This window comes from Heptranchias perlo, chromosome 1 (assembly GCF_035084215.1).
Source record: "Heptranchias perlo isolate sHepPer1 chromosome 1, sHepPer1.hap1, whole genome shotgun sequence".
NCBI lineage: Eukaryota > Metazoa > Chordata > Chondrichthyes > Hexanchiformes > Hexanchidae > Heptranchias > Heptranchias perlo.
The window spans coordinates 85,161,593-85,184,765 of NC_090325.1; the positions used below are offsets into that span (position 1 = coordinate 85,161,593).

Here is a 23,173-nt window from a genome sequence, read left to right on the forward strand (position 1 = left end):
TTTATTTGGTGATACGCAGAGACATTTATTCCATTGGCTAGGCCTTGTTTTAAACATATAAAGCAAGGACACCTTCCCAGGTTCATCCGCTTTTCAGGGCCATCATGGGCAGGCCTCTCCAAAACAAGGCATTTTTGGTGGCTAAGGCTTGAAAGTATAACAAGAGGTTGGCTGCAACAGGCTGAGAACCATTCGTCTTATTGAACTGTCGAAATGCCACTTATCTTACCAGTGATTGTCCAACATAAGTGGGCATGGAACTTGCAAAAACATACCAGGGATACAGGATTGTTCAGGAATATAGATCTGGTTTGGGGGCAAGGAGGAAACCAGGTGGAGCTAAGGCAGAAATGCTGCTCAAAAACCTTTATAGAGCAAAAGGATATATACAATTTTGATGCATTTAGGGGGAAGCTACATAAGCACATGAGGGAGAAAGGAATTGAAGGAAATGCTGATAGGGTTAGATTAAGAAGGGTGAGAGGAGGCTCATGTGGAGCATAAACGCAAGCATAGACCAGTTGGGCTGAATGGCCTGTTTCGGTGCTGTAGACTAGATGTAACTCTATTACTATCCTCGTCACTGTTTACTACACTTCCAAGTTTTGTGTCATCTGCAAATTTTAAAATTGTGCCCTGTACACCCAAGTCCATGTCATTAATATATATCAAAAAAAGCAGTGGTCCTAGTACCGACCCCTGGGGAGCACCACTGTATACCTTCCTCCAGTCCGAGAACAGCTGTTCACCATCACTCTCTGTTTCCTGTCACTTAGCCAATTTCGTTTCCATGCTGCCACTGCCCCTTTTATTCCATGGGCTTCAATTTTGCTGACAAGCCTAATATGCGGCTTTTTGAAAGTCCATATACACAACGTCAACCGCATTGTCCTCATCAACCCTCTCTGTTACCTCCTCAAAAAAACCAATCAAGTTAGTTAAACATGATCCATTGGTTGTGGAATCGCTTAGCTCTGTCTATAGCATGTTGCTTCCGCTGTTTAGCATGCATGTAGTCCTGAGTTGTAGCTTCACCAGGTTGGCACCTCATTTTAGGTACGCCTGGTGAGTCACCTGACGAAGGAGGAAGCCTCCGAAAGCTTGTGATTTTCAAATAAAACTGTTGGACTATAACCTGGTGTTGTAAGATTCCTTACAATTAAGAATCAACCATATTGCTGTGGGTCTGGTGTCACATATAGGCCAGACCGGGTAAGGATGGCAGGTTTCCTTCCCTAAAGGACATTAGTGAACCAAATGGGTTTTTACGACAATCTGGTAGTTTCATGGCCACCGTTACTGATATTAGTTTTTTTTAAATTCTAGATTTTATTTAATTAATTGAATTTAAATTCCCCAGCTGCAGTGGCGGGATTTGATCTCATGGCTCCGGATTATTAGTCCAGGCATCTCATCCGGACCGGGTGACTTGTCTACTTTAAGTACAGCTAGCCTTTCTAGTACCTCCTCTTCATCAATTTTTAGCCCATCCAGTATGTCAGCTACCTCCTCTTTTACTGTGACTTTGGCGGCAGCATCTTCCTTGATAAAGATATATGCAAAGTCCTCATTTAGTACCTCAGCTATCATCTCTGTCTCCATGCATAGATCTCCTTTTTCGTCACTAATCGGCCCCACCCCTTCTCTTACTACCCATTTACTATTCATATGCCTGTAGAAGACTTTATGTTAGCTGCCAGTCTATTCTCATACTCTCTCTTTGCCCCTCTTATTTCTTTTTTCACTGCTTCTCTGCCCTTTCTATATTCAGCCTGGTTCTCATTTGTATTATCAACCTGACATCTGTCATATGTCCCCTTTTTCTGCTTCATTTTACTCTCTGTCTCTTTTGTCATCCAGGGAGCTCTGGCTTTAATTGCCCTACCTTTCCCCCTAGACTGTACCCAAACAATCTCCTCTTTAAAGGCCACCCATTGTTCGATTACAGTTTTACCTGCCAATCTTTGATTTCAATTTACCCGGGCCAGATCTGTTCTCAACCGACTGAAATTGGCCCTCCTCCAGTTAAGTATTTTTACTCTAGATTGCTCTTTGTCCTTTTCCATAACTAATCTAAACCTTTTGATACTATGATCACTGTTCCCTAAATGTTTCTCCACTGATGCTTGCTCCACTTGACCCACCTCATTCCCCAGAACCAGATGCAGCGATGTCTATTTCCTCATTGGGCTGGAAACATACTGATCAAGAAAGTTCTCCTGAACACACTTCAGAAATTCCTCCCCCTTTGCACTATTACTATCCCAATGTATATTAGGATGGTTGAAGACCTGCATTATCACTACTCTATAGTTCCTGCACCTCTCTGTAATTTCTCTTCAAATTCCCGACGCGGACTCAATGGGCCGAATGGCCTCCTTCCATGCTGTAACCTTTCTAAGATTCCCACTAATTGGTAGCCTATAGAATACAACCAGTAGTGAAATGACACCTCTCGTGTTTCTTAACTCTAACCAAATAGACTCTATCCTTGACCCCTCAAGGACATCCTCTCCAGCACTGCAATATTCTCCTTGATCAATACTGCCACCCCTCCCCCCTTTTTTTTCCTTGCCTATCTTTCCTGGACACCTTGTATCCAGGAATATTTAGTACCCAATCCTCCTTTTTTTGAGCCAGGTCTCCATTATCATCACTACGTCATACTCCCATGTGGCTATTTGCGCTTGCAGCTCACCAACTTTATTTACCGTGCTTCGTGCATTTACACACATGCACTGTAAACCTACCTTAGACCTTCTCGTATTCTCTCTTAGTCTGATCCCACATAGTACTGTACTATTTTTTACTCCAGTGCTATCTGTCTCTCCCAATCCTTTGTGCACCTTGTTTCTCCTTTCTAATACTACATCGTGGTGATCATCCCCCTGCCAAATTAGTTTAAACTCTCCCCCCACAGCACTAGTGAACCTCCCCGTGAGGACATTGCTCCCAGCTTTGCTGAGGTGCAACCCGTCCATCTTGAACAGGTCCCTCCTACCCCAGAACTGGTCCCAGTGCCCCAAGAATCTGAAGCCCTCCTTCTTGCACCATGTCTCCAGCCAAGCATTAACCTGCCTTATCTTCCTATTTCTGTACCCACAGGCGCTTGGCACTGAGAGTAATCCAGAGATTATTACCTTTTGAAGTCCTGCTTTTTAACTTCCTCCCTAGCTCCTGAAAAGCTAGCCGCGGGACGTCATCCCTTTGCTTTCCTTTGTCGTTGGTCCCCATATGAACTATGAGTTCTGGTTGTTCCCCCCCCACCCCACACACAGAATGTTCTGCACTTTCTCTGTGATGTCCTTTACCCTGGCACCAGGGAGGCAACACACCATGCGGGACTCACGTCAGTGGTCACAGAGACGCCTGTCTAGCCCCTTGACTATCAAATCCCCTATGACTATATTTAGGTTATTTAGTTAATTATAAAGCTACATATAAAGTTATTCTTGTGGTATATTGCATTGTTAATGTATGATTTGTCTCATCTACAGTGGTACAGAAATTGGTAATCCAGTGGAGCAGTTCATAGAATCATAGAAATTTACAGCACAGAAAGAGACCGTTTGTCCCAGCGTGTCTGTGCCGGCCGAGAAAGAGCCATCCAGCCTAATCCCACTTTCCAGCTATTGGTCTGTAGCCTTGTAGGTTATGGCACTTCAAGTGCATATCCAAGTACTTTTTAAATGAGTTGAGGGTTTCTGCCTCTACCACCCTTTCAGGCAGTGAGTTCCAGACCCCCACCACCCTCTGGGTGAAAAAATTTCCCCCTAATCCTTCTACCAATTACTTTAAATCTATGCCCCCTGGTTTTTGACCTCTCTTATAAGGGAAACAGTTCATTCCTGTACCCTATCTAGGTCCCTCTTAATTTTAAACACCTCAATTAAATCTCCCCTCAGCCTCCTCTGTTCCAAAGAAAACAACCCCAGCCTATCCAATCTTTCCTCATAGCTAAGATTCTCCAATCCTGGCAACATCCTGATAAATCTCCTCTGTACCCTCTCTAGTGCAATCTCATCTTTCCTGTAATGTGGTAACCAGAACTGTACTCAACATTGATTTGAAAAACTTCAAATCATAACCACTGCTCCCATTTTTTCGGACTGCAAGTGCTGGTAATGGTTCTGCTGTTGCCATTCGCAGCTACTCTAGACCCACCTTTTCTTTCTTGTCCGATTACCAACCTTCTTGCCTTGTACCATCATCCCTTTTGTCATTTAATCACTCTTGCCCTATCACAGACCTTCCCTTTTGTTCTTCCCTCCCCCCCCTTCCCCTGGCTCTGTACTTAATTAAAAACTTTAACTCTTTAACATCTTCCAGTTCTGACGAAAGGTCTTCGACCTGAAATGTTAACTCTGTTTATTTCTCCACAGATGCTGCCTTACTTGCTGAGCTTTTCCAGCATCTTCTGTTTTTATTTCAGATTTCCAGCATCCACAGTATTTTGCTTTTGAATAAGAATGGTGCAAATGGCCAACATTGAGTTATACTGTCTCTCTCTGCTCATACAAAGCAGAGCTTTACACACAGCTATTTGGGCAGGTGTACAGAACGTCGCTTGCAGGTGTTAGAATGCACATGATTCTTTTTATGTTACTGGAAATCATACTGTTTTATTGACTCTTCACAAACATTGAAAACTTAAAAGGGAATCCATGGGATTGCCTAGGATTTATAAAAATAAACTTTAGAAGTTTAAAAAGTGAACTTTAGGTGTCCCAGTGGCCTAGCTGGTAAAGGCAGTGAGTAGCTGAGCCATACAAACCAGGAAAGCCACAGCTTCAATCCATGGTCTCTGCTGAGTTAGTTGATTATTCCCAATGCATGTTAAGGAAGGCTACCTCCTTGAAGCGAGCTGTCAGAGAGATTTTTCTGATTAATTGACTGATGCTCAGACATCAAGCTGCAGTTATACTATTGGTTTTGCATTGGTGTGATGGAAAAACTGAGTTGAATCAATGCAATATCTTCAGTGTACTGGCCTTTGAAGGTTTTTAAATCCCACTTTTAATTCTTAATCATCAAAACTTCAAGCTTCATGCATTTTATATTAGCCCCATCATTGATTCCTAAACAACCGTGAGCACCAGCAAAAGAGTGAAGCAGTTGGCTCACTGTAGATCTTTCTATCTGCCTTGTGGGAGAAGTGCCTGGTCTACACTTGATACTTTCCACCAGGTGGCCCAGTTTAAATTGGGGACTCCCTGAGTTAAATAATCATGGGAGAAACCTTTGGCCCTACTGAATCCCCAGTCTCTCTTTCTGAAAAGTTAAAGCACATCATTCACGTGTTGCGTATTGATACCTCAAGCATGTTTTAATCAAGTCTAACAGCATGCCTTATGGAAGGGGTACACAGGCCACGTGTGGCTCCCGAAACCCGGCAATCTGGCCCTCAAGCCCCAGGCAAACGCCATCCTATTTGTGTCTATATTTCTTATTTGCTGTTTTGACCTGTTTGAACTCTGTGTACCTGAAGATTTGGAAAGGGCTTTTAGCATTGTTGTCTCATTGGTAGATAAATCCTAGATCAACACCAAGCATCCATTAGTATCAGTGATTTGAAGTATATGCAGACTAATGTGAATTTAACCTTTAAAAGTGGCCGCTAAGGCTCCATGATACATAACTATGTGGCCCAAAAAACAAAAAGCATAGCTACCCCTGTCTTATGGGGAACATTAATATTGATGGTGGTAGCTGTAATTCTTATAAGTCGCTGTGCGAAGAATGTTTGCCAGCACCCACTAATTGTGCAATAAAAGAACATAATCCTTCTTTCTAAATTGATTTATTAAATGCCTTGTGCACTTTGTTAGAATTGCAACTTAACTTATCGAGGACATTCCTGTCAATTTGCCTGGTAGACATCACTGATTCTTCATGTTCCTGCCCTGCTGTAGCCTGCATCCATTACCCAGACAACATGTTATACAAGAACAGATAAGAATTTTCCTTTTATTTCAGGGAGACGAAGAACTGGCAATTGATGTCATGGATCGATTAAGCCCTTCAATCTTGGAAAGCTTTATACACCTCACTGGAGCGGACCAGGTAGAGCAGTGTGCTGGAACTGTTTGGTACTTTACAGCCTGAAGACCATTGTAGTGTTGACAATTTTGAGAATAATAACGAATATGTTTAGTAAACCGCATTTATATATTCCGAATTGTTTACTCATTGCTCACAACATTAATCATGTTTTCAGCTAGTGAATGTCTAACGTGCATAACAATTTACACCCCACCCCCCACTAGAATTAGATTGAGATCTACCAAAACAAAACAATTAATCCCATAACTGAAAGTCCTATATCTTGGGAATAGTGTTTGCTCCCCACAGGGAGGGATGAAAAACTAGACAGTCATTTGAGCTGCTCTTGTGTACCTCTGAGCCACCTTAGAGCAGATTGTTTGTCTAGCCTCTTGATCAGCAATCATAAGTAGCCTGTGGAAACCAAAGAATGGGAAGGGGAGGGGAAAAACTAGTTAAAGGGAGCACCTCTGGACTTCAAATAGGACTAGAATTCCATTTTCTTTTGTCCAGCTGAGAACACTGCACCTAGTTCATGCCTCACTTGTAACTTTGCTCCTTTATTTGAAAAACATACTGTGTACATTTGGATGTGATGGGCTCACTATTACATCTGCTACTATATCTGGCCTGTGAAAATTTATAAAAAGTATTTACTTCATAAAGTTAAATTTTAGTTGAAATAATTTTTTACTTTGGCAAGTAAGTTTTTTGGATTGTAAGTTTTTTTTAATTAAATACAAGTTCAAAAGATGCTATATGTGAAAACAAATTTGTTGTACCAATAATATTATTGAAGAACATCTACAAATCTCTCCAAGGAACTTGCCCTAACTTATCTCTGCAATCTTCTCCAGCCCTCTATCTCTTCCCAAATGGTCTATACGTCTGACGTCTGCTGTTCCACTGGTTCAGCTGGGCACTCAAGATTCATGACACCATCTAAAGAACAGGAAGAGTTTTATCAGAGTCTTTGTTAACATTCCTCCCTCAAAAAAAACACAAAAAAAGAATCATCCATCTCATTGCTGTTTATGGGATGAAGCTTTGTAAAATGGCTGACCTCTGCTTTATGCTGTTATTTTTCTCCTGTTCTGTGCCAAAGACCACTTCTATGAGTCCTTGCTTTTTTATGAGCTGAAGTGTGACTGTACATGCACGATATCTAGTATCATAGTGTTGCCCATGGGTCAGACAGGCACTCTTGTTACCGTTTTTGGCTTACTAGATATGACATGAGCCCTCTAGTTATCCCATTGACTTCATAAAGTGGCTTAAGCTATAGACTTCAGAACAAGTTTATTAAAAGTAACAGATACGTAATAGTAAGAGACAAACAGCAGTTTACACTGTTTTTAAAAAGAACTTTTAGCTCCTACTATCTCCTCAGATTCAAAAATAGCAAAAGTTGCAACACTAAGCTAACTATTGACATTACTAAACTCATACTAGCATCTGCACTATAATTTTTGTTTGTAATTGGTCCATGGAGTGCCATAAAAACACCCCCACTTGAACTGTGGTACAGTGACATAAGATAGAACTGATAAGCTGAGAGAGATGGCTCAAGTTCTCTCTCTGCCTTGGCATGGAGCTGTGAATCATCCCTCCCTGTCACTCTTTCCCCACCCTGAGCCTCTGAGACATCCTGTGGGACCTCTCCTACCTGGTACCTGGACAACAGAGTTACTTGCATTCAAGTCTTTTATCTAATCCCAGATGAAAGGAATCAAAACATTATTTACACAGATACAACTGCCAATCACAGTGGGGTTCAAAGGCATCTCCCAGACCCTTGTCTCCAGCAAAACAAGGTGACAAACAATCTTCCAGAGTCAATGGACTAATAATTATGCAAAAGTTATCAGGATGTGCTTTTGGTGAGATCAACTCTAATGTTTTTGCAATTATAAAATATTAGTAAATGCATCAACTGTGGAATATCATTTCCCATTGCGCAGAATGTGTATTATAACCAATTCTGAAGTTAGCTGATCTCAACCTGGATGGCGGAAGGGTCCTTAGGAGGAAAAAAAAATCACCTAAGCTTTTTGTTCTTGATTGTTATCCAGTGACTTCCCCCCCACCCCCCGCGCCCCAGGTAGACACCAGGTGAGGACAGGATTGTGCTCAGCTGTGATGTCTTTCACAGTTCAATAGCTTGATGACATTCACTGTGAAGGCTCACACATGAATAAAGACTTATTGTGTGAGGTACTGGAAGGCAACTAATGTTGATGAAATCATACCCTAGCATAAAAACGTAGAAAATAGGAGCAAAAATAGGCCATTCGGCCCTTCGGGCCTGCTGCACCATTCAAAATTATCATGGCTGATCGTCTAACTCAGTACCCTGTTCCTGCTTTTTCCCCATATCCCTTGATCCCTTTAGCATTAAGAAATATATCTATCTCTTTCGTGAATACATCTAATGACTTATCCTCCACTGCCTTCTGTGGTAGAGAATTCCACAGGTTCATCACCCTCTGAGTGAAGAAATTTCTCCTCATCTCAGTTCTAAATGGCATACCCCGTATCCTGAGACTGTGACCCCACGTTCTGGACCCCCCAGCCATCGGGAACATCCTCCCTGCATCTATTCTGTCTAGTCCTGTTAGAATTTTATATGTTTCAATGAGATCACCTCTCATTCTTCTAAACTCTAGTGAATATAGGCCTAGTCGACCCAATCTCACCTCATCCCAGGTTTAATATCCATTCTATCTGAAGTTAGCTGATCCTAACCTGGATGGCGGAAGGGTCCTTAGGAGGAAAAAAAAATCACTTAAGCTTTTCGCTCTTGATTGTTATCCAGTGACTCCCCCCCCCCAGGTAGACACCAGGTGAGGTGTCAACATCTCCATGAGGGGAGGAAAGGATGTCAGTATGTTTAGGAGCTATAGTTTTTTTATATATACTGCTGAATGCAACTTTGTGTTGAATATAACTTCCTAAAGTGGTGTTAATGAAAAGAAATTGCTCATTTAATTTATTTTTGTTGCCTTTAAATCAGACGAACTTGCTGTATTGCCCCAGTGGGATAGACCTCCAGACACTTGCAGAATGGAGTTCCTCTCCCATCAGTCATCAGTTTGATGTGGTTAGTCCTTCGCACATTTGGATATTTGCACATGTGACACAGGGTCTGGACCCTTGGGTAATCAGCTTATCAAGCTTCCTCAAGCAAGAAAATTTGCCTAAACACTGTCCATCAGCACTGAGTTATGCATGGATGTTTTCATATACTCGTCTACAGATGCTTTCTCCACAAGTGGACATAAAGTAAGTCCTTCTGAACTAATTGTTAAACTCATTGCTGACCATGACTGGTCTCTTACCAGTTAGTAATATACATAAATGATCCATTTTCTCCACCTTTTGGTTCATTAGATTAGTTAATTTAAAATCCAATTCACGAACGGTGAATTATTGTTGATCACTACTGGTTTTGAGCTTCTTACATTGATACTTATTTGAAGTATGGGTCCATATATCAAGTACCTGAAAACATTAACTTAGCCACAATGTATATTTGCTACCCTATTTGTAAATTGTCATGGAATTGCTTATAATGTTGAAATATTTGCCTACTTTTATCTTTTTTTGTTCATTTTATATAAGTACAATCTTTCCTATGTTTTTTTTCAACAAACATTCCCAAAAATTTGAGCAATTGTAATTTTGAGTACTCTTTAAAATGAATATGTTTTCCAAACCTCTCTTTCCATACAGTAGTCCTATAAATGCCAAAAAGGTGAGCACCACAATTGGCAACGATTCGTACATTGGGCTTTGGAGAAACTACCTTATTCTTTGCTGCAGTGCAGCAACATGTAACACGGCTACTTCAGGGTCAGTGCGATGTTCCCCTCCTGAGACGCTGGCGTCTACTCCTGATAGTGGGTATAGTCTGGATTCTAAGGTTAGTCCATCTTTATTCTTCAAAGAAAATTAAACTTGATTTTTGATTCTTTTGAGCAGAATGGAGGGAGGGAAAATCAATTCTTGGATTGTGTCCTAGTTCTCTGTAAAAGCAATTTATAAATGTGAAAGGCTTAACTGGTTAGTATTTCAAAGCATATACAGGTAGAGCAGAAATAAATGTTTGTATTCTGCTTCTGGAATATTTTATCCTCTCACTGTCCCATTATGCTTGCTGAAAAAATTCTTCTTATGGCACTAATGTTCTGTTTTTTTGTAAAATTGTATTCATTTTATCTTGAGCATTAGTCTTCCATCCACAGGTTACTCATGGCAGTCAAATGATCTTCAATAGTGCTCCCACATCCACTTGTATGACTCTGTTTTGTAGGTAGCTACCTCCCTGTGAAAGCCAATGTCCAATAAACTGTTGGACAACTCTGTTCTCTAAAAATGTTCACCCTGACATTAATCAAAATCTTTTCCTGTCCACTATAGAACGATCAGCCATGATCTTATTAAATGGCGGAGCAGGCTCGAAGGGCCGATTGGCCTACTCCTGCTCCTATTTCTTATGTTCTTAATATGCCCAATGTTCCTCCTTGAGCATCGTTCCTGTAATGAGGTCTCTGAAATTGTTTTGAATTCCATTGGATTGGCTTGCCCTGCCTGCTGCTGCCGCCAGCAAATCACCACCATCGTCATCACCACAACTACAACCTATTGAAAACAGCTATGCTTTTGGTGTAGTGGTAAAGGAGCCAAGGCTTGTGCTTGAGCTCAACAAAACGCTTCCACTCTCCAGTGTCTGGTGGACCCAAGCCTAGGCATAAAGGCAGTTAACTAAACCAGTGTAGGTTCCAGTCTTTGTTTCAGTTCTTGACAGCCCCAGCTGCTTCAATTCCATTCAGGACTACAATTCCAAAATTATCTGGTGATTTTGTTCCTGCACCAAGTCCTGCTCACCCATTACCCCTGTGCTTGCTGGTTACTTCAGGGTCAATGCAGTGTTCCCCTCCTGAGACACTGGCGTCTACTCCTGATAGTGGGTATAGACTGGATACTAAGGTAAGTACATCTTTATCGTTCGAAGAAAATTACATTTGTCCACCAATGCTTCAGTTTTAAAATTTTGATCCTAGTGTTCAAATCCCTTTATTGCCTTGCCCCTCCCTATCTCTGTAACATCCACCAGCTGTACAACAATCTTCCAACTCTGGACTCTTGTGCATCCCCCACTTCCTTTGCCCTGCCCTTAGTAGCCATGCCTTGAGCTGTCTGAGCCCTAAACTCTGGAATTCCCTCCCTAAACCTCTCCACCTCTCTCTCCTCCTTCAAGACCCTTATTAATACTTAGCTCTTTGACCAAGCTTTTAGTCATCTGTCCTAATATCTCCTTCTTTGGCTCGGTATCAGTTTTTGTTTTATTATGTCCCTGCAAAGTGCTTTGGAATGGTTTTCTCCATTGAAGGTGCTGTATAAATACAAGTTGCTGTTGTTAACCAAAATTTCCCTTTATTGGACTCATATGATACTGACAGAGAAGCTGCCATGGATACCTTCATCTCCCTCTCTTTCGGGTTCCCCTGGAGAGAATGATGGCTAAAAGCAAATTGTCTCTAGAATGAAAAGGAATATTATTCACTGTAGGAATTATGTTTTTTCTGTTATTCCATGCACAGAGATGACTTTATACATCATTTTGCACAGTGATAGAAGGAAATATAATTATTGTTACTTGGCAGTCAAAATTAGCTGCTTAAACGTGTTTATGTGTGTTATTTATAGCAAATTATCTATTGCTTGGGGCATGTAATGCTTTTGAAGGCCATTGCATTACAGATTGTGAACCTGGAGTTAAGTTCTTTTGTTGAACAAGGTTCAAACTAGAATTGTATGTTTATGCCGTTAATATGGCATTTTGTTCAACTCTGATGTTAGTTTACACTGGTCAGAGGTTTGCCTATTTCTGTTCATTTCTTTAAGCTGTTCTTTTGAAAGTTGTTTTAGTAGTCTTGTTGATGATATATCATTGTGAGCTTTATCTCTCAGTATTAACATTTTTCTATCCCATCTGTCTTTTCTGCTTTGTTTGTTGTTTCTTTATCAACAGTTCCCCTTCACTGAAAAAGTGAACTTTTCTGATCTTGCAGTTCTTGCCAGTCAAATTACACGTTGTATGGAATGATTATTTTAATTTACTTCAATTCCACATGAAGACTGGCTAAATTAAAAACAATAATTTACTGAAGTGAATTCCTCAGCACAGTTAAATGCATTTTTATTCCCTGCATGCAAGTTATATGGAAATGCAAAATGACTCATTTAAATTGATGTGAAGATGCAGAGAAGGTGAAAAGGGACAAATTACAAGAGAATGAGGAATATCACTTTTGCTGGCAAAGCAAACAACATATCATGTAGCAGCTACTAATTTAAAAAAAAACAATAAAGGGACACTTGTGGGTACAGAATTTTTTTAGGGGTTAGCAAAGGGAAAAAAAATGAAAACAGCAAAAATAATTTCAGATGTGACAAACACACACCCATTGCATTGTAATTGTGTACAGCTTCAGAATATGTCTGGTTTGGTGTATAGAACTACTTTGGATCAAGGTAGGAGGTGTTGCGCTACACATGAAGTATTGGACTGTTTCAACTTGCACTTTTGTTCCCAGATTTCTCTCTGAACCTTGGAACAGGAAATTAAATTATTCATTTATATTCCTAGGCCTGTTATTTAATTAAACTGTTTAGATTAGAAGCAGTGAAGCAGTAAAATGAGCTGAATTAGTTTTAAATTGACTCCGGTAGGAATAGAATCAGCTGTTTGAAAAAAGATCTATTCTGAGCTAGTTCCATTTGCACGTCATTGAATCAGTATGGACATAGAGATAAAGTGATCTTGTAATCACTAGCAATAACATAGAAATCCGCCATAACACTGCACTATGGAATAAGAACATAAGAAATAGGAGCAGGAGTAGGCCATATGGCCTCGAGCCTGCTCCGCCATTCAATAAGATCATGGCTGATCTTCGACCTCAACTTCACTTTCCCCCCTATCCCCATATCCCTTGATTCCTTTAGAGTCCAATTATCCATCGATCCCAGTCTTGAATATACTCAGCGACTGAGCATCCACAGCCCTTTGGGGTAGAGAATTCCAAAGATTCACAACTCTGAGTGAAGACATTTTGCCTCATCTCGGTCCTAAATGGCCGACCCCTTTACTCTCCAGCCAAGGTAAAAGCTTCTCTGCGTCTAACTTGTCAAGCCCTCTAAGAATTTTATATGTTTCAATGAGATCACCTCTCATTGTTTTAAACTCCAGAGAATATAGGCCCATTCTATTCAATCTCTCCTCATAGGACAACCCTTTCTTCCCAGGAATAAATCTAATGAACCTTCATTGCACCCCCTCTAAGGCAAGTCTATTCTTCCTTATGTAAGGAAACCAAAGCTATACACAGTACTCCAGGTGTGGTCTCATTAGAGCCCTATGTAATTGCAGCAAGACCTTCTTGTACTTGCATATTAACTTTCTGTGATTCATGTACAAGGACATCCAAATCCCTCTGACTACCAACATTTCTTAGTCTCTCACCTTTTAAAAAATATTCTGCTTTTCTACTCTTCCTACCAAAGTAGATAATTTCACATTTCCCCACATTATACCCCATCTGTCACTCACTTAACCTGTCTATATCCTTTTGCGTTTCTTTGCTTCATCCTCATTGCTTCCTTTCCCATCTAGCTTTGTATCGTCAGCAAACTTGCATACATTACACTCAGTCCCCTCATCTAAGTCATTGTACAACATGGGATCATGCTTGTAATTCCTATAGGTAGGAGAGAAAATTGGAGCATAAATTGCCTTGACTGTTTTTCCACATCTCTTGTGGCTGGTTGCAAAATAGCATTGTCTTTGGCTTTTGAGCAGATTGCCTTCTTGCTCCTTCAAATAAAAATGGTATATAATGGAGGAGGTAAAGGGAGTGAACAGAAAAGGCATTAAAATTTGGAATAAACTGTATCATGAGGAACATTGGCATCTGTTTGAATTTCATATTTGGGTTCAGATTGTATTTTTGGATGGTCTGAATCCAGTGTTGGGAGAAGTGTATAAGGTTTTTGGGAATGGTATCAGAATAAAAGGGATGCTGCAGACAGATAACTCTCTGACTACCAGGGAAATGGATGCCTCAGACCCGTAGGCCCACTGGACTATAGATATAGTTAGATAAGAACTTGCCTAGGTGCTTTTGAACCAATGAATCACTTTTTAGAGTGCAGTCACTGTTATGTAAGATGGAAAAGATAAATCCAGAATCAAACTAATAGGACAATGGGCCACAGGTTCAAACTAGTTTAAGGTAAATTTAGGACTGATATCAGGACATTCTTTAAACAAAGAGCGATCAACACATGGAATGTACTTGTGTGTGGATTAGTGGCACCAAAAGGCCTGGAATTACCTGAGAAACAATTGGATTCAGTAGGCCTGGGGCCCTTCTGTTTGGATGTATTGGTCGAACGGCCTTCCTTATCCATAATTATCTTATGATCTTGTGAAACACGGCATCCAATTTACACACAGCAAGATCCCACAAACAACAAACCTGTTTTTTGGGAAGAATGTTGGCCAGGACACCAAGAAAATTCCCTGCTCATCTTTCATTCGTCCATGTGGTCTTTTATGCTCACCTGAGCAGGCATTTGGGGCCTCAGTTTAACATCTCATCCAAAAGACGGCACCTCCAATAATACAGCACTCCCTCAGTACTACCCTCAACTGTCAGCTGAGATCATGGCTATATTGGGGTTTGAACCCACAACCTTCTGACTCAGACAAGAGTGCTACCAACTGAGCCAATTTGACACTCCCAGTAGTAACTAGTATAGTAGGTAACATGAAACTCTGAAGATATGAACTTTGCATTAATATGAATAACTATTGCAATTACTTTGTAATTTCAGATAATTGGCATTCCATCCCCATCCTCATTATTCAAGTTTATTGTTCCAATGATGCGCTCTGAGAGCATGGAAATTACAGAATCTCTAGTGCTGGGGCTTGGCAGGACCAATCCTGTAGCATTTAGGTAAGAGCATTTCGTTTCACACTTCTTATTCTTTCTCTGCACCAGCAAAGCACATTTCATTTGGATACAGGGTATTTGGAGAGTGATATACTTACTGTAGGATTACCCAAATGTCCATAATTTTTGGGAGTCAGTTCAAAAGCCACTTAGTTATGTTTATTCACTACCTCCAGCTGTTTGTGTCCTAGGAAGACAAAGCATTGCTTTGTTCTCTGGATCACAATGTCTGCTTGGTGCTTCTATGACCCAGAAAGTAGAATAAAGAGACTTAGAACAGTTTTCAGACTGGATTAAGAAAAGGATAAAGTTGATAGCAATGCTATCAACAAAAAATAAGTTTCATCTGACAGCTAAGCATTTTCTTTCATCTTGAACATCTTGCACGTTCTCCTCCAAGTCACACACCATCTCAACTTGGAAATATATCGCCGTTCTTTCATCGTTGCTGGGTCAAAATCCTGGAACTCCCTACCTAACAGCAATGTGGGAGAACTTTCATTACAAGGACTGCAGCGGTTCAAGAAGGCGACTCACCACCATCTTCTCAAGGGCAGTTAGGGATGGGCAATAAATGCTGGTCTTGTCAGCTACGTCCACATCCCATGAACGAATAAAAAAAACAAAGTGCTTGCCATTGATTTGCAAACAAAGTTCAATTTGCATTTTGAGAGTACTTTTGGTCCATGACGACTGAATTGTCAGCAGCTTATGTTTGGCTTATTTCCTTTTTTGCAGAGACTTAATAGAAGAACTTCACCCCATTATAAAGGAAGCACTTGAAAGAAGACCAGAGGTAAATGATGACAGAATTGGGCTTATATTTCTTCATTAATTTTCCAGATTATCTGCTTTAGAAAATTTGATTTTGTATGTATGGTTTTGTTGTGGAAGAGTTAGTGCACAGGATTAGAGATTTTTCATTTATATATTTTCAAAAAGTAGAAGAAGCTGCCAGGCAGACTTCTGAGTTTCAAATTGTGAAGCTGTTTTCTTCAGTTCTATAGCACTCCAAATGATTCTGAGCAGAGAATATTTCATTATAAAGTGAATGTATTCTGCCGAGTAAGCCTTATTCACAGAAATTCTCTGATATTTTCATTGTGTGAAATCTGCTTCTAAACAAATTAATACTTTTCTCTTCCTTAACTGTTTTAAAATATAATATATTAAAAAATCTCATGTCCATGTGCACTTGATGTCTACAAAATCTTGCATCCTGTTGTCATGTTTTTGTCACACTTCTGTGTCAGTTTTTTCCATTATAAATTCCTGTGCCTACAATTATAATACAAAATTCCTATGGTATACTTGGCATATTGTTATTGCCATCCTCCTGCTAGTGGTGATGCTGTAGCAGTCAGTTTTGAAACTCCCAGCTCCTCAGCCTGTAGTGCAGAGAAACTGTTAGGTTCCAACCAGCTCAGCTTCCCAAATTGCCATAAGTTTTGTTATTTAACTATTCTGTATTAAAAATGCTGAGTGGGTTGCAGCATTCCGTTTGAAAATATATCAAAGACTCGTATGTCAGGCTTTATAAATGGGAAAACCCATTTTAAAAGTGTCAACATTTACCTACAGTACCTGTTACACCTGTAGGTGAAGCTGTGGTTGGCATTTATAATGGTAAAAGAACTATGTTAGTTCAAAAACTACCACTATATCTGTATTATTGCTCTTAAGGGCACCATCTCTGTTGAAGAAAGATCTTGCATTTTTATAGCACCTTTCACAACTTCAGGACATCCCAAAGCACTTCACAACCAATGAAGTACTTTTGAAGTGTCGACACTGTTGTAATGTAGGGAAACACAGCAGCCAGTTTGCGCACAGCAATGTGATAAATGATCAGATCATCTGTTTTAGGGATGTTGGTTGAGGGATCAATATTGGCCAAGACACTGGAAAGAAATGCCCTGCCCTTCTTCAAATAGTGCCATGGGATCTTTTACTTCCATCTAAGAAGGCAGGCGGGGCCTCGGTTTAACGTTTCATCTGGAAGACTGTACATCTAGCAATGCAGCACTCCCTCAGTACCGCACTTAAGTGTCAGCCTAGATCTTGTGCTCAGGTCTCTGGAATGGGACTTGAACCTACAACGTTATGACTCAGAGGCAAGAGCGCTACCACCTGAGCCACGGCTGACCTAGATCCACAAGGTGGCGGTGCAGAATAAAAATTTATTTAAAGGTTCATACAAAATTGCCTCTCTTAATGGCATCATGAATCCAGTCTCCACAGCCTAGGCCCCAGGTCCCACCCAGATCCCTCTAGTCATCTCCTGTTCCCCACCTCCTCTGAAGAAATTGCACGCCACCCTCTTGTAAGATTAAGATCCCCCACCCCACCTCCACCCTGATGAATTAATTCAAAGAACCCAATTCTGTATCTCCACCTTTCTGGCAAGCATGCCCCTACAGCTCCATGAACCCCTTCTGTGTGCTGTCGACGCCAATGCTTTGCTATTCATATGGCCACCCTTCTTCCTCCCTCCCTCCTTTCCCCTTTTCCCCCTTTTCTCCCTTTTTTTTCTATTTTTTTCTCCCTTTCCCTCTTCCCTCTCTTTTTCCCTTTTCTACCCTTTTACCCCCTTTTTCTCCCTCCTTTCCCTTACCCCTTCTCCCTCTCTTTGTACCCCTTCAACACAGGAGATTGACTGGTTTATATAATAATTGGACCTCACTGATAAATGTGCAATAGATTTTTCAAAATTACTTCCTAAAAAATAAATGGCAGTTGAAAACTGAATGACGATATTTTGCTTATTGTAAATATTGTTAAGCTGTGGGACATGTTTTGTATTCAGTTTATACAATAGGTGGCTATAGTTCTAAAAAAAAATTCTTAATATAAATGAATAAAATGGAAATTTGTCATTTGTTCTTAAATTATTTAAACAATGCCTCTTTTTGAATAATATGGTGCAAGAATATTGCCCTTTTGATCTGATCGTTGCACCAAATAAATAACAAAGGCAATTTAATTCAGAGAATATGTAGAAGTACCGGTATGATATTGCATTTAAACAAGTGGAACTGACCTGATAATACAAAAGCAACAGTCACAACTGCGTTATGTTTGTTTGGGACATGTTTTGCATTCAGTTTATGCAATGGGTGGCTATGGTTTCTAAAAATTTCTTAGTATAAATGAATAAAATGGAAACCTGTAGACTTACATTATGTGCGGCATCATGGAAGAATCCTGTAATTCCATGCAGTATTTCAGCTAACAGTCGGGGTTGGTTCTCGTGATGTGTGGAGATTTCAGAGGGTGTAGTTTTTGCTATTTCTCAAGTATTTTATATAACCTAGTCACATATTTAATTTTGTCTTTCTGTATTGGAATGGTTATGTTTTATAGTTTCACTAACATTTTTAGCTTTTTACAATCAAAACCCACCCTTAGAGGTGAGACATATCTCTGCAGTCAGAAGTAGTGCATTGAAGAAGGATATCACACTGCTCCAGAGCCAGTGTCATTTTTCTAACTACAGTAATTTGAAAATTTACAGAAACCATTTCTTCAAGATAGGATGTGATGGATGTTGAAAGCTGTCAAGCACTTTCTATACACAAAGGGTTAAAGAGATGCTTCTGTCTATTACAACAACAACAACAGCTTGCATTTATATAGTGTCTTTAATGTAGTTGAACATCCCAAGGCCCTTCAAAGAAGCGTTATCAAACAAAATTTGATACTGAGCCACATAAGGAGGTATTAGTACAGGAAGGAGGTAGGTTTTAAGGAGCATCTTAAAGGAGGATAGAAAGGTGGAGACGAAGTGGTTCAGGGAGGGAATTCCAGAATTTAGGACCTAGGCAGCTGAAGGCACGGCCACCAATCTCGGAGCGATTAAAATTGGGGATGCACAAGAGGCCAGAATTGGAGGAGTGCAGAGATCTCGGAGGGTTGTAGGGCTGAAGAAAGTTGCAGAGACAGGGAGGGGCGTGACCTTAGAGGGATGTAGTAAGGTCCTTAGTGATTCTAATTTGACTGTTAGAATATCTACTACTTTAGAAATTTATGGGTTGCATTCAGACACTCACTGCAATTTTTGTTTACAGTGGAGAAATTTTGTTCAGTTATTTATATAGCGGTTTTGTTTTACCTGTACTGTTGGGTAGAATGTGGAACTTCAAAAGACTAGAAATAAGTAATATTTGTATCTAATGCAGAATATGAAACGACGCAGGCGTCGAGACATTTTGCGAGTGCAACTCGTGAGGATATTTGAGCTGCTAGCAGATGCTGGTGTAATTAGTCACAGGTAAGCAACAATACTACTGTGTTAGAATTTTATGTCAACAAACTGCAACAGAATTATTAAGCTATTAAAGAATCACTGCACGCTTATTAAGTGCTCTGACTGATGTAAAGCTGAACCAGGAAGTCTCCAGCTTCGATCCTCAGTCTCCTAAGGTAGCTGATCTCAACAAGGCTAGCAAGAGGCGTAGTATAATTGACCTCAGTGCTCGTGGGTGGGAAGGGAAAAATGTCAGCCAGGGTTCCTGTTTGATTGTTATCCAGTGGCTCCTTCTGCAAAGCGCATATGGACAGGCATATGCTGAAGATGGAACAGGATTGGGCTCAACTGTGGCGTCCCACATGGTTGAATAACATGATGACATTCACTGTCTAAGCAATACACAAAGAATCGTTTTTAGCCCCCCCTACAAACTCCATTGCAGCTGATTCCATTCCCCCCCCTAGCCTCTATCTCAGGCTCTACCATACTCATCACAACCTTGGCATTCTACTCAACCCTGAGCTGACCTTCCAACCTCATATTTTCTCTATCACAAAGACCATCTACCTCCACCTCTGCGACATTGCCCACCTCTGCCTCGGATGGGCCAAAGGATAGACAGTTGGGTATTTGAAAAAGCAGTTTTATGTAACTTGGGGTGAGAGTTTAGTCCAGGAACGGTGCAGAAAGAAGTGAGGTTGGAAGTGGGTGGAGTGATGTGGATGGAGAGGGATACAAGGAAGTGGTTGAAGATGGCCTTGTCTGTGATTGAGACCATGGGTGTAGAGAGGTGAGATCGAAAGGGTTTGCCATGAACCTGGGTAGGAGAGTTTATATGGAGAGAGGGGTTAAGGGACGGTAGTGAAATCAGAGGACAGCAGGCAAGGTGAGGTGAGATGGAGATCAAAATCACCGAGGATGAGGATTGCTTAGTGCAGAGGCTGAGGGAGGAAAGGAGAAAGGATATCTTGGTGAGAATCTCAGGGTTGGGCTTGGGAGGATAGCAGAAAACTAGGCTTTTCAAGGAGTGCCGAGAGGGCTGAATCAAGGAGAGGTGCTCAAAGGAGGGGATGGTATCGGAGGATTAGGGGGAGAGACCAAGTTGCGATTTGTTGATAAGGGCTGCACCGCCACTGCCGCGGTGGTGGAAAGTGTAGCCAGGCTTGTTGAAGGCTTCATGAAGGAGCAAGGTCTGCCACCCATGAGCCAAGTTTTTGTCAATGCCAGGATGTCAATGCATTCATCCATAATAAGGCCATGAATGGAAAGGGCCTTGGTTACAAATGAATAGATATTCTGGAGGGAAATGTGGAGAGGGGCGATGATTGTTGATCCGCTGGCAGAGTCTAAAGGGGCAATAGTGGGTGGAGTGAGCAGGTTGGCAAGATTCTCTGGCAGCAGGAAAGCTGGGTGGGAGGGTTGACGAGAGAAGATGGGGCAGCTGGGGTTGCTGCTCGTAAAGAGGGAATGACAAGTGCCTTAATGCAACAGCACTGATATATTGAAGGGTATATTCCACCAAATCTAATCATTTCTTCTTTAAGATTTATGTATTATTAAAATAAATCTTTACCTTTTCTTTTGTCTTTCGTTTACATTCATATCTCATCTAATGTGGGATGGGTCACTCTTTGAATTTTTTGTCTGGAATTCTTCTATTCAGGAATACTGAGAAGAGCTAATTTAAATAGCCAATCCATAAGTCTTGCTCTATATGTAAGGGACATAGTTTTCCAGTTTAATAAAATGTATCCTCTTTGCTGCCTATGGTTTTCTATATTTGGAGAATCTTGATTATCAGTTTCAACTATTTATCAAGTGTCGTTCCACCATGGCAGATAATCAAGCTTCCACTGTACCATATTGTATACGGACCATAGGTTTTTGAAACAAAAGAAGTTCAGAGCAGTCTCTTTCATTTGGTTCTCAGGTCATAGAAAGGAAGTGTTCAGAAAACAAAGCTATAAGTTTTAACAATCACAGAGAAATTAGGAAAAGCTCAGGAAGGAAATATTTATACTTCATAAGAAATATTATTTCCTGATATTGGAAAAGCTTAGGTGCAATATTTTCTCTTAAAAATTTGTGCATGGTTTCATGAAAGCATTGTTAATTTATTTCAAAAAACCAATGAGCTGCAAGCTGCCAATGGCTCTCATCATTTGATTGGCAAAGAATTCATATTTAATTTACATGTCGCTGTGAAATTTTGTTTACACTTGTTAATATAAAAAGTAGAGAACCTTGTGTAGATTTAGTAAATTAAGTTGTAAAACAGTTTTTGTTTTAATCTTTATTATCATTAGAATTTATTATTTAAACAAAAGTTTACATTAGTCCATGGTAATTCTTCCAAACTGGTTACCATTACTAATGGCAAAATTCTTGATATAATTTTTAAATGAAAATGAGAGTTGAGAAAGAAAAATAAAATACCTTCGTTATACTTCAAATTTCAACATGAGTGACGAACATTGAACAAAACTTGCTTACATTGTCTGGGTTACTCAGTCCATTGTCAATGGTGAAGCTACAACACAGGACTACATGCATGCTAAACAGCGGAAGCAACATGCTATAGACAGAGCTAAGCAATTCCACAATCAACAGATCAGATCAAAGCTCTGCAGTCCTGCCACATCCAGTCATGAATTAAACAACTAATGGGAGGAGGAGGCTCCATGAACATCCCCATCCTCAATGATGGCAGAGTCCAGCCCGTGAGTGCAGAAGACCAGGCTGAAGCATTTGCAACCATCTTCGGCCAGAAGTGCCGAGTGGATGATCCATCTCGGCCTCCTCCCGATATCCCATCATTACAGAAGCCAGTCTTCAGCCGATTCGATTCACTCCACGTGATATCAAGAAACGGCTGAGTGCACTGGATACAGAAAAGGCTATGGGCCCCGACAACATCCCGGCTGTAGTGCTGAAGACTTTTGCACCAGAACTAGCCGCGCCTCTAGCCAAGCTGTTCCAGTACAACTACACTGGCATCTACCCGACAATGTGGAAAATTGTCCTGGTATGTCCTGTCCACAAAAAGCAGGATAAATCCAATCCAGCCAATTTCCGCCCCCATCAGTATACTCTCAACCATCAGCAAAGTGGTGGAAGGTGTCGTCGACAGTGCCATCAAGCAGCACTTACTCACCAATAACCTGCTCACCGATGCTCAGTTTGGGTTCCGCCAGGACCACCCGGCTCCAGACTTCATTACAGCCTTGGTCCAAACATGGACATAAGAGCTGAATTCCAGAGGCGAGGTGAGAGTGACTGCCCTTGATATCAAGGCAGCATTTGACCGAGTGTGGCACCAAGGAGCCTTAATAAAAATGAAGTCAATGGGAATCAGGGGGAAAACTCTCCACTGGCTGGAGTCATACCTAGCACAAAGTAAGATCGTACTGGTTGTCGGAGGCCAATCATCTCAGCCCCAGGACATTGCTGCAGGAGTTCCTCAGGGCAGTGTCCTAGGCCCAACCATCTTCAGCTGCTTCATCAATGACCTTCCCTCCATCATAAGGTCAGAAATGGGGATGTTCACTGGTGACTGCACAGTGTTCAGTTCCATTCGCAACCCCTCAGATAATTAAGCATGCAGCAAGACCTGGACAGCATCCAGGCTTGGGCTGATAAGTGGCAAGTAACATTTGCGCCAGACAGTGCCAGGCAATGACCAGGTCCAACAAGTGAGAGTCTAACCACCTCCTCTTGACATTCAATAGTATTACCATCGTCAAATCCCCCACCATCAACATCCTGGGGGTCACCATTGACCAGAAACTTAACTGGACTAGCCACATAAATACTGTAGAGCAGGTCAGAGGCTGGGTATTCTGCAGCGAGTGACTCACCA

The 23,173-nt window shown here is 40.9% G+C and overlaps 1 protein-coding gene across 19 annotated transcripts in view; it reads left to right on the top strand.

Annotated features, from left to right (window-relative positions):
* The window catches only part of fryl (furry homolog, like), a 450,071-nt gene that overhangs the window by 283,546 nt on the left and 143,352 nt on the right, over nucleotides 1-23,173 (top strand). For all 19 annotated transcript variants that reach the window (XM_067987951.1, XM_067987806.1, XM_067987858.1 and 16 more), the window contains 6 exons: nucleotides 5,977-6,063; nucleotides 9,056-9,324; nucleotides 9,775-9,964; nucleotides 14,944-15,068; nucleotides 15,804-15,861; nucleotides 19,244-19,335. In XM_067987951.1, coding sequence (XP_067844052.1) covers nucleotides 5,977-6,063; nucleotides 9,056-9,324; nucleotides 9,775-9,964; nucleotides 14,944-15,068; nucleotides 15,804-15,861; nucleotides 19,244-19,335 — 821 coding nt within the window. The remainder of the gene's footprint in view (nucleotides 1-5,976; nucleotides 6,064-9,055; nucleotides 9,325-9,774; nucleotides 9,965-14,943; nucleotides 15,069-15,803; nucleotides 15,862-19,243; nucleotides 19,336-23,173) is intronic.